Raw genomic sequence first — 12,892 nt, 5'->3', positions numbered from 1 at the left:
ATATGGTGATCACTATGCAAACTAATATGCAAATTACAATGTTATTTATATGCAAAATAATATGCAAATTAGCCATCATCCTTGCAATCTATCCTGGAGAGAACATACAGTCAAATTATCTGAAAAAGAACTGAAATAACTATCTAAATTAACTTTAATTTGTCTTATCCATACATGTACACACACTTGTATACACAGAAATGTGTGTATGTATTATATATATGGTTATTATACTTTCAAACACTCACCCTTTGTTGCTTTCAAATCACATTCTGTAGATTTAAATCTTTTTGATATGTTTTGTATAAAAGAAGAAAGTTGCGTCCTGAGGACAGATTTCCATACAAATTACATGATTTCCAAATATTGCCATCAGTATTCTTATGATATGCAAAGTTAATCTAAGCATTCTTAAAGGGAGGATTGTTTGAGATGGCCTTTTAATTCACTGTACCTGAAATAGAATATTACTGCCTAGGTGCATCATATAAATAACAAACATTCAATTTCTTGGTCGACACCATAACTTCTGTTCCATGCGCTTCACATGCATTCCTATAGGTGCATGTGAGAATAAGTCAACCTTATTGTTCTTTTTTGACCCTCTAGAATGAGGTAAAATGCTATTACAGGTACTGAGAATAAGTTATTCTATTTTGACCCTCTAGAATGAGATAAAAGGCTACAACAAATACAGAGAATTATCAAATATTAATTTGTTCTATTTTCAGGCTGAGAATCTCCTTCTTGATGCCAATATGAATATCAAAATAGCAGACTTCGGATTCAGTAATTACTTTAAACCAGGGGAGCATTTGATGACGTGGTGTGGCAGTCCACCTTATGCTGCACCTGAAGTATTTGAAGGACAGAAATATGATGGACCCCAGCTGGATATTTGGGTAAGTAGGCAATATCTTATCTTTGGGTAAGTAGGCAATATCTTATCTTTGGGTAAGTAGGCAATACCTTAAAGAAAATGTATTAACTCTTTCAATTTCTCACTGCAGTGATTAGTTTGAAGATCACTCTGATTAAAATCTCATCAGGGTGAAGGTGTGAGTTAATTTATTTCACATCTACTGTTCAATAAGTAGGCAAAATAAACAAACTTGATAACCACATAAAAAAAATGGGGAAAATATTTACAACTAACTGGTCCACAACCATGACTTATTTTCTACAATACATTGATCATAATATTGTAATATTTCTTTGTTGTTCAATGTAACCTTTTCTTCTCCTTTTTGGGACTCGAATAAAAAGTTAATTAACACAAAAAAAGTAGGCAAAATATGGGCAGGAAAGCAATATCTTGAAGATAATGTATGAACTCTTTCAAATTCTCACTGCGATGGTAAAATTAAATATCAATCTAATTAAAATCTCATCAGTGTGAAGATGTGATTGAAAGTGGCCATATGGATGAGGATTGGGTATTTATTTTGGATTTTTTAATTTATAAAACTAATTTACCATGGCTTCCTACTTGTAAAATCAATATAAAACTACATAGACCAAGTCCTTGTTTGTAACTCAATAAATTGCAAAAGATTAGTAATCAAGCAAAATGTTTTTGTTATTTGTATGTATATTTTTAGCTTTTTGCAATGTATTGAGTTACAAACACAGACTGTGTTGCTTGTATTTGATCTTACAAGTAGAAACCCTTGATAGATTATTTTATAAATTAAAAATCCAAAATAAATACCCAATCCTCATCCATATGGCTGCTGTAAATGTATTGAAATCTGTGTAAACTTTGTCAGGTTTTCTTTTTTGTAACACATACCGTGGGGTTCTAAAACACCTTGTCGTCAAAAAGTTCTAGTTCACAGAATTTAAGTGTAAATGTGAAAGGGAAGGGAAGTCTACACTGACTGCAAAGTACAAACAAAATGGCAGACTGTGTTGGTTTGGATTGATAATCTTGATACGGTCTGTCAGCAATTTACAATACAACCTTCCAGGTATCCATCTTTAATCAATATGCCATTCCTATGGGACTCAATAGTCAACATACACAAACAAGTGCTGAGACTGTTTGAATTCAATTTAAGTGTATATTGCGATTAAACATGAGGTTGTCGTGTAACACTTTTGATAACTAATATGTAACCATTTTAGCTGAATAGAAAATCTACAACAATAGTTGACATTCAATAGTTTCTCATAGATGAAAGAATAATACTTTTGATAATTAAAAATGTGATTGATAAATAAGATACCCATTTTTAGTCAAGCTAGGGAGTTAGGCAAGGTGGTAGGTAAGTGGACTGACTGTACAATGGATACACATTTGTATTCAAACTAGGGAGTTAGGGTAGAATGTAGAACAGTGGCCCGATTGTACAATAGATAAAACATTTGTAGTCAAACTAGGTAGTTAAGGTTCGGTTAGTAATACTAATATATGTAGACTCCCTAGCATAAATCGGATTGTATCATTTGCAGTGGATTACACTGTTCTACATTTCCTGCTTTCCCATGGTGTCAGTACCAACCATTTATAATCTGAATAAGCTATTATATTACTGACTGGCCAGCACTACTTTGGTGCTGGGGAGAACCCTGAATCTGAAATGAGGAAATAGGGAACAATTTTCAAGAGCTTTGCTATATTTATTACAGTGTCTGAATTTCCTAGCCATAAAAATTAATTTATAGTTTGAATCAAACACTGATGTTATAAGAGGCCGGGTCATGCTACTATCCTAGGACTATGCCCTATTTCAAGACTCTAGTCTTTCCCATCTCATTTCCAGGAGAGTTTGACCACCAAGCTAATACTGCTGATACTAGGTCTTATATTGAAAGCTTGTTCTCCTTCACTTTTCAGAGTCTTGGAGTTGTGCTGTATGTTTTAGTTTGTGGTGCACTGCCGTTTGATGGACATTGTTTACAACAACTCAAAGAGAGAGTTCTTGCTGGAAGATTTAGGATACCATTCTTTATGTCTACAGGTAAGAATATAACCTCCAGTCTTCCTACTACACGTAGCCCCCTCCCTCTACAGGTAAGGAAAGATATAGATGAAAGATTAAAAGACAATAGGCCCCTCACTTGCGGCCACCAACCCCACCAAAATTCACATTTTTGGCAAAGTTTTTCGGAATTTAAAATAATATCAAACTCTAGTGAAAAGTTGTATAACAAAATTTTCTTTCTGTATTGCTGCAGAGTGTGAACAGCTGATAAGAAAGATGTTGGTGATTTCGCCAGAGAAAAGATACACCATAGAACAAATAAAGCAACATAAATGGATGCAGATGGAAACTGGAACACCAAGGAATGTATTGTTTGACCAACTACCTATGGCAAGGCCTGGAGAGTATAATGAACAAGTTTTACGTTTGATGCAGAGTTTAGGAATAGATCAGCAAAAAACCAAAGAGGTGGGTACAAGGAAGTCAATTTCTGTAGAATAAATTATACAGATGTGTATGGCCTATGACCTGTCACACTGGGGAATGGCCTACAGTTATGCTTCCGGAACCTTTTTAAGCATCATACATTTTTTTTTCCAAAAAAAGAGAGAACTGCCAATCTATTGGTTGGATGGTTGCCTGGAAAGTCAAAAATCTAGTGAAAAGGGATAAACTGTTAACAGTTTAACTTTGAACCAAGAATTATTTTGACCTGTTGGAATTACCATTACCAATCATTTTTGTTGTTCAAATTGGTTAATGTATAATTTACTTTTCACTTGTGTACCATTTAGTTAGTATGTTATCAAGTTTAATAAAAAGTGCTTGAATTTTAATTATTTTATGAATTGAAATTTGCTGTAAGAGTTATACTACATAGATATTATTGTAACCATAGAGTTGTATCTGTTTTCTTCTTGATGCAGTCCTTGAGGAAAGAAGCTTATGACCATTACACCGCAATTTATCACTTGCTTGTGGAGCGATTGAAGCTCCATCGAAGCAGTTTCCCAGTGGACAACAGAATGGATGCCAGGCGAAGACGACCAAGCTGTGTGGCAGAACAAGCCCTGGTGAACCATTCAAGACCAAGTAATCATATTCCACTGCCACACCAACATAGTGTGCCAGCAGCACCAACATATTTCACTGCAGCATCACTAGGAGGCAGCATCACAACTCCACAACCGTTGTTACCAGAGCCACGACAACCCATTAACATGGAGCGTGTTGAGAAGAAGTTAACACACCAAATCGCTTTTAGTGAGAGTGAAAACATACAAACACCAAAGGGTATTAGTGGATCTATGCTTGAGTCATTGCCAATGCCATGTGTGAGGAAAGTCCGATCTTTGTCTCCTAACACGATGATGGCAACGTCTATCGATGAAGGAGTAGAGGTCGACATGTCAGAAGCAGAGAGTGAGAAACCGTTGGACAGTTACTGCATTCAGAGACGACATACTTTTGAAAATAGTAGTCAGGGATCTGTATGTTCGACCACAAGTACAGCAAGCTTCAGTACGGATAATAGCTCTGTATTAACCATAGACTCACAGTGTGACATGGAACTCATGCAGACCCTGAAACTTAATCAACCTGAGGGTCAGTTCCCTCTTCATGCACCCTGCAACTCACCAAACATGTCACCACCTCTCGACGAAGCTGTGAATTTGGACTATCAAATCACGCCGCAACATATCCCTCAAGTACGCAGCCACAGTCAATGTAGTTCACCTGTAAGTTTCCGCGAAGGTCGGAGGGCATCAGATGGGGTATTGACAGCAGGTGCTTCAGCATTTAGACAACAACTGAAAGAACTCTGTCAAGTGAAAGGGATTGTGCAAAGGAATAAAGAACAGAAACAACAAGAAGTTCCTGATAACAGTGAGCGGTACTTCACACCAGTTCAGCCTCTCCCGCAGCCCCAACCTGAACTAGTGCAAGAGGATCAAAATAATCTACTGCAGGAAAATCGGCCAGTGGCACCACAACCAAATATAGTGCAGCCACAATCCTGGCGTCATCTGCCTGGTGAATCATTTCCTGAGAAACAACAAAAATTGATAGCACTCAATCGCAACATGCACACAGAGCCAGCCTTTTTTGATCGGTCTCGCACAGTAGATGAACAATCACAGAACCTCATTGCACTAAAACAAGCAAGTGCAAAAACCTTGCAGCAACAGTTGCTACAGCATAATCTTTACCAAAAGAGGCAGTTACTACAGAAGCAGGCACAAATGCATCAACAATTTCAACAGATGCAGCTGGACCCCAGGCAGTCACCGACACTTGAGAGAAGACCCCCTCCTCCGATGCGGCAGGACTCATATAAAATGGCCCAACAACATCCTCTACTGCCACAAGTTTCAGTTGAGAATTCATCAGCTAGTGTTCTACGACAGGACTCTTATGAAAAAGCTCAACAACATCAGATCCTGCCTGCGACTCCTACTCAGCAAAGTCTTGAGGAAGTTGATGAAAGTATGGACACATCAGATGGACTCGGAAATCAGTCCGGAAACTCAGTTGTAGCATGTTGAGCTGACAAAATCCTTGTCAAGTAGCAAGTTCGGATTTGAATGGAAAAGTAGCTCCGTTGAATTTGGCTCCGGAGCATGACAGAACGATAATGGAAATGTTAAAGAAAAGGCCAATGGTGCCCCTGACAGAGAGATAATAACTTGAAATGAAGTGCGTGTCATCCTCTAGCTGAGGTCAAGTACAGAGAGTAGATGTAATTGTGAAGGTTAGAATAGACTAAGTATCGTAATCGATACAAAAACCTATGGTCAATCCCAGTGATGAATACCAAATAGAACAGCCAGCCATACTACGGTGGCTACCAAATAGAACAGCCAGCCATGCTACAATGGCTTACATTGTTGTCATTCACAGACAAGGTGGAAGACCAGAAGACAGCAATGACCTTTTACGGTCAACAAAAAGAACTGACATTGAGACAGTGAATCCATGTAATGAGTGGATCCAGACTTTTTGACTGTTACAATATTTTTGATTTTCCTGCATATGTTTAGGACCAATGGTTTTCTTAAATTAACCATCATGTATTCACAGTTTAGTTTCACATCAATCATTTTTAAAGACAAATGCAGACAGACGATTATCAAAAGTACAACTCATTCACCAACCAAAAAAGTAGATTTTCAAATTATAAGTAATTTTTGTCATGAAACAGTCTCTCTCTGTTCTCTCCCTATTCCCCAGTTTACATGAAATGTTTACCTCTGAAATAATCCAAATATGAACAGTTCGTTTATCACGTAATTTACTTTTCTTCTGGTGTAGATAAATTATTAGCAGTCCAGTTGCGTTTCTTGCCAACCGCAAATGTGCAATTATTAATCAGTAGAGGGGAGTAAAGGTTAACAGAGAGGCAACATAGTTTTACACTCTGCATCTTAAGATACGTCATAATTCCCATCATGTCTCAATCACTTAGAGACGAATTCTTAATTTTGAACAAAATATTGAAAGATTTACTAGTCAAAACTCACAAGTTTAAGGAAAGCTTATAAGGATTAGACACAAGGGAACAATGAAAAATGTGGATGTTATTTTTTTCGTATTTGTCAAAATTCAAAGGTTACACCATGTCTCTACTATTATATAATAATCTTCTTCAAGTTATTTATGCAGTTATAATTTTTGCTTTAAAAAAAACAACTGCTTACCCCATCTTTTCATACCAATGGTATGACCCTATTGTTTGTAGGGTTATACCACATGAAAAAGGGGTGTTAGCAGTTTGTAACAGGAGCTGTTGGACTTAAATCCATAGAAGTGACTTGTTGTTTGTTAATATTGTAAATATCATGAACCAGGAGAGAGAGAGAAAGAGTACGCTATTTCGATGTAACTGCGAGGCAAAGCTTAATATAATAAGATCATGAGATTAAGTTCAAAGAAACACAAGACCATATGTGAGATTCTAACTGATACAGTTGATGGATATATTTTGAAGAATGTCGGCTGTGCAGCCATCTTGCGTTACAAAGATTTAAAACAAAAAATCTTTTTTCAAGTTCATATTTATTATATTTGAAATATATTTATTTGTTGTATATTTGTACCTGTGTAACATATACTTGTAAATGTTATTTACATTTAAAAGCCCACGCCCTTTCCAAATGGTATCCTAGCACCAGTTGTTATATTAAAGACCCTGTAAGTCATGTACAAAAGTATCAAGACTCCCTAGTTTTGTACAGAAATGTATCAAAACTCCCTAGTTTTGTACGGAATTGTCAAAGCCCCTCATCATTGTTGTGTTTGGAAGTATCAATGCCTCCCAGTCATATATGAAATGTAAAAACTCCTATTCATATGGGCTGTATTAATAATTTGCTAAATATTTTCAAGAAGTATCCAAACTCCCTAGGTTTGTACAAATGTGTCAAAGCCCCGTAGCCATGTTTGGAAGTATCAATGTTCTTTAGTCATAAATGAAATATAAAAACTCCCTTTTCATATGGGATGTATTAATAATTTGCTAAATATGTTCAAGAAGTATCAAAACTCCCTAGGTTTGTACAAATGTGTCAAAGCCCCTCAGCCATGTTTGGAAATATCAAAATTCCCAAATACATGAGATGTATTAAATTATGTTCTAAAAAGTACAATGTAGCATAACTCCCAAAGTTTGTAGAGAAATGTCAAAGACCTATAATTTTTTGAAATTTCCCAGCTCCCAAGCCATCTGGGATGAATTGATACTTTTCTAGTCCTGTTCAAAAAAGTATCTTAACTCTTTAGTCGTGTAAGGAAATACCAAGACTCCTTAGTAATGTATAAAAGTGTTGAAACTACCCAGTCTTGATTTTGAAAGAATTGTGAAAAATTACAACTCATGTAGAGAAGTGTAGAAATTCCAAAAGTACTTCTGCAGAAACCAAGCTTTCAGTGTATCTATGTAAACTAAAACTATTTTGATTAATCACTGCTTGAAAAGTTGGCATTTCCGGTTGCATATACATGACGGTTACACAACAGAAATGCAGCGATTCTGGATTCCCTGCATTTCTGTTGTGTAACCGTCATGTATACACCACTGGTAATACAACCCTTCCATGCAGTTAATGTGGTAGATTACACAAATGGGTGATAGTGGTGTTTTTGTTGTCACAATCACCTTATAATCAAGAAAGTGCAACTGAAATTCTCCAAAAGGTAAATTTGTAGATCTCGGTAAGTCAGAAATGCCACTTTACTGTGATATCCATTTGATAGCTTATATCAACATGTTGCAACAATAGTTATAGTTTGTGTCTATCTTGGTTAGCCGAAAGCTTGGTTTCCACAGTTGTACATAGGGAGGTACCAAAATACTGGAATTTACAGTTCTAATCAAAACCCCAGTAATGTAGGATGTTGAAAACTCCCTAGCATATTGAGGAATTATCTGAACTCCCTAGTCATGTACATAAATGTCAATCTAATTCTGTCAATAATTTTAGTCCAAACCTTAGTCTCTGTCCCTTTAAATTTGTTTATACATCTTGTAAATGAAAAGTCAACTCTATTTTCACGGCAGAAGATCTTTTGTCAACATTTATTTTGTGGAATTTTGATGGTAGAAGATAATGATGTTTTTTGAGTGGAGAATACCATATTCCAAATGTTGTAGCTGACTTTATAAACGAGAATCTTAATATTGGGGTCATGACCTTTGACCTTTGCACCACCTGTATGATTCGGAAGTGAGAGAGTATAGGAAATGTATACACTTGTTGTGGTGTTATTCAATAGATGATACCTTTGAACCTTTGGTTATCAAACATATTACCAACTTGTGAAGGGTTTTTTTCATTAATCGACCCAGAAAATTATGCGATAGGTATCAAATTTTGCGTACCAAATAACAGGAGTACCAATAAATAAATTATATATACAGTCTAGTAAATGATAAGCTATTGTTGACACTTCTTTGCCACAAAGGGTCAAAGGTCAAATCAAGGGTCAAATTTTTGTGGCGCCAATATTAATACTCAAGTTCAATGACAAGGCTGGCCCTGACGTAGATGTGACATTTATAAACAAATTCAGAATATACCAATCTATTTTAGGGGTGGTCAGCGTGCTGGATCTACGCACACATACTCCTCAATGTATTCAACCTTCCCTTTACCAACCACTTGCAGCTGACCCTGTTATCCCTGTTAGAAGAATGGTTTTGTCTGAGTATATCGTATGGAGTTGTACTAGAACATTGGCATTTGCCCTCGATATGGATTTTTTTTCAAAAGGGGAAACCATCAGCAATATTGTACATTTTATTGGAGAGCTAGAGGGCTTTTCTCATTGTAAGGACACCTAGCATTGCATATTTCCCAATTTTCTTACCTCAAATGCACAAGAAATAAATTTTTGTATCACTGAAAAATATCTTCATTGTTGGCTGATTTCTGCATGGTTGTAGGTTGTCTACAACACTGATGTGTGACTGTGATAGCTTTGCAGGCCTATATCAAGTGGGTAATGATATTTGAAAATATTCCAATAAGCCGATTGGTTGCAATGGGGAGTGATTACATACATCAAGCTATTTATTCAAATGAAGTAATTGTGTATATGAGCATTTGACCCCCACAAGTGCATACACATTATGCTAATATTATGTAAATATGAACATATACATATTCTGATAATGACTTGGGGGTCTTGCAAAATTACTGAGTTTGAATGGCTATTGTAACAAGCTGAAAGTACGAGCGCTATCAGAGTTACAGATCGGTGTTGTAGACGGGCTAACATGGTTGTGGTGTGGAAGAGATGATCACAGGTACCATGTGTATTGTGGATAATCTTATGATCATTCATTGTGAATTTTATACATATCTTTCTGTTACTTTGTACAAACCATGATGAACACGTTTGAACAAAAAATAAGGCATTTCTATTCTGGTCGTTCAACATCGCACAACATACATGCGTCTCTGTGATTGGTTCTGTGGTGCTCAAGATGCGAGTCAAACAGTCTACATGACCGCTATTTTCCAGACTGCAAAGGTCTACTATTCCTAAATATGTTCCATCATTCAACCGGGAAAATAGTAATGACTTTATATTTTGTCTAAACTCGGATTTTAACTTGTAGTGACAGGGCCCCTTAGGTCATGAGTCTTTCCACTTACAAAAAAATCTCAGCATCTAAATGTTGTACATATATTTAGATGTGACAATAGCAGTGTGTGTAAAATTGATCATAACTGTAATATTTTGATTGTAAGATTGTGTACAATATATTACATTAATTTAGTTTATTTACCCAAATAAATATAAACTATAAAAGTGGGTAAATGGGGAGTCTGGAAATAGTGACCTACAGCTAGTCTGAGCCTGTCCCCACATCCTTGAATAGCATATTAGCTCACAAGTGAATGTGGTTATTGATGAATAAATTAAAAGAAAGGCACATACATTGCGGCACTAAGAAAGCCATTAAATGTAACAAAGATGTAACTAAATATTGGAAGGGGGTGGTGTAGGAGGACATGAAGTTCTAGTATCTCTTACACAATCTACCAACTTGAAGTCTTCCATGTGATTGTTGTAATAGTAGTAGTAGTAGTAGTAGTAGTAGTGTGTGTGTGTGTGTGTGTGTGTGTGTGTGTGTGTGTGTGTGTGTGTGTGTGTGTGCTGTTACTGTTAATTACACCAACAACCAAACACAAATCCGACACTTGTGAAACAACTGACTGCACTCAACCTTTAGTGTGTTCGTGATAATTCAGAAACTTGTGGTCAGCCTCTCATTGACCTTGCTCTCTCGCTTACTTACTCGAAACTGCATGCCCTTGCTGTAACGGCTGTAGAGGTATGATGACAACCCACAAGTGACATGCTCCCATTAATTGTTACAGCAAATTATGTTGAGAATGTCATACCCTTTAACAATGTACACAGGGGGCGAATTTTGATATGCATGTAGATCTATGTAGTGATACTGTTGATTGAAATAAGTAATCAAATCACTGGAGAAATGTATCCCAGAAAATCGAGGCATTGATGTTGGCATGTACAGCATGCCAAACGAGAATATATGTTTAGATTGATGTGATATATGTCCCAGTGAGACTCGAGTGTGTCGAGATAAATAAAGAGAAATACAGCGTAGAATACTAAGTGAAGACGATTCATTTACGTAATGTTATCACCGCATCTTGAGTGATGTCATGTATGCTCATCAAATATGACGTCATATTTGTAAAGTGAGTCGCCAACCGAATGGGACTATGGGTAATATTTTTGTATTGCACGCCATGATGTTTGTACTGGAACGTACATGTCTCAATGTTCTCTAATTTATCAATGAAAAACATTCAAGTTCCAACATAAGAATGTAGTATACAATGTAATAATATGTTGTTTACTACATTCTTGTATTGCAATTTGAATGTTTTTGTAGTGATGATTACGTCAGTTTAGCACGAATCTATGTAATTTCATATCATGCCACGCATCTCCTAGGACAACGTGAATCCACACACATAACTCCTTGCATGCAGTCGGCTTTCTATACAAACAGATAAGAAAAATGTCGACAGGAAGCAACATATCTTGTTATATAGATTTATTTCTGTCAAATGAAACGTGACGTGGTTACAATTACACGACCATGCCTCTAGATGTTTTCCTTGTCAATCAGGACTATAATACGCTAAAGTTGACTGTAACATATATATACTGGAGGAATATCGAGTCCATACGCGTGTGTACATGTAAAGTCACGGATCACTTAAGCTTTCAGGCAGAAGGGGGCCGAAAAATTAATACATACTTTATGACATATCTACGATACATTTCTTGTCACGCTATAACTTTGTTTAATATTTTCGACTTGTGTGACGTAGTTCATAACATTTAACCGGTAAATCATGCAAAAAAATGACCTTTTTCGCAAGTATCGTATTTACATGGTGTCAAGGCTGCCGTCACTAATTCGTATTTACAACGTCAGAAATGTATGATATGTTGTCAATATAACGTGTGTACAGTGTAGAATTTATGACATTTGTAGATGCCCTCTGTTTAAATGTCATGTTGTATATTTCATTAATTTTTGCCATCGCTCGTAGATCAAAGGCCACTTTTAAAACTATCCTCGGCACATTGTTTTGCTGAAGTAGGTATTTTTAAAGTTTCCGAGTGAAAATTTTTCATTGTTCAATTCCTACTACAAACAAAAATTCACATGGTTAACGCGAATGATGCATAAAAATGAATATTTGATGACAAATTATAGATATTATGCAAATTAGTATTATATATATGCAAGAGGTTATTTGTATGTTTACCAGATTTCAGGTCATCTCAACCGTCAGATTTTGAATAGAGTGATATTTATGAAACTCTTTAGTCATAATTATGAAAACTAATCCTGAACAAAATGGCATATAATTGTATTTAATTTACGACCTTTTCTATTGTTGTTGTAATTGTAAGGTCCGTTACCTTGTCAATGTAAGTCTCATACGTAACTTCCGCCTAGGTTAAGATCGATGCCAACTGACTAGTTACAGTGAATGAAACCAGCGCATTTTTCTCAAGGTAGAATGCACCTCAGGGATGAATTTCACTGAAAATCAAACCTTTGTCATGTGGAAGCTAGCTTCTGGTCCTTTGGGGGGTTCACCTTCTTATTTTTGAAGAAATCGACATTCTTTTGTTTTCCCATAGAGTTAACATAGTATTCGGCGGCGGCCATATTGGATGGCGGCCATATTGGAATGTAAAATGTCTTAATTTTGATAGAATGTTGACCTCAATTTAAAAGACGTGTATGGTGACCGTAGATTTATTTTACTGGTTTTAACTGAGAAAGGGTTTGAGTTTTCTTGAACGAAGTAATAACACAGTTTAAAACAGTTTATTTCTGAGGTGCATTTCACGTTAAACAAAATGGATTCACAGGGTATCCTTCTCTTTAAATAGAAGTATGT

General features: G+C 36.1%; 1 protein-coding gene across 3 annotated transcripts in view; it reads left to right on the top strand.

The window, feature by feature from the left end:
• LOC144440214 (serine/threonine-protein kinase SIK2-like) overlaps positions 1–9,323 on the top strand; it is a 64,576-nt gene extending 55,253 nt beyond the window's left edge. For all 3 annotated transcript variants that reach the window (XM_078129521.1, XM_078129520.1, XM_078129519.1), the window contains exons 6-9: positions 732–902; positions 2,840–2,963; positions 3,181–3,395; positions 3,854–9,323. In XM_078129521.1, coding sequence (XP_077985647.1) covers positions 732–902; positions 2,840–2,963; positions 3,181–3,395; positions 3,854–5,473 — 2,130 coding nt within the window. In that variant the 3' untranslated portion in view covers positions 5,474–9,323. The remainder of the gene's footprint in view (positions 1–731; positions 903–2,839; positions 2,964–3,180; positions 3,396–3,853) is intronic.
• Positions 9,324–12,892: the final 3,569 nt, after the last annotated feature.

This window comes from Glandiceps talaboti, chromosome 9 (genome assembly GCF_964340395.1).
Source record: "Glandiceps talaboti chromosome 9, keGlaTala1.1, whole genome shotgun sequence".
Taxonomy (NCBI): Eukaryota; Metazoa; Hemichordata; class Enteropneusta; family Spengelidae; genus Glandiceps; species Glandiceps talaboti.
The sequence above is the reverse complement of the archived record's forward strand: the minus strand, read 5'-3'. Positions and strand labels throughout refer to the sequence as shown.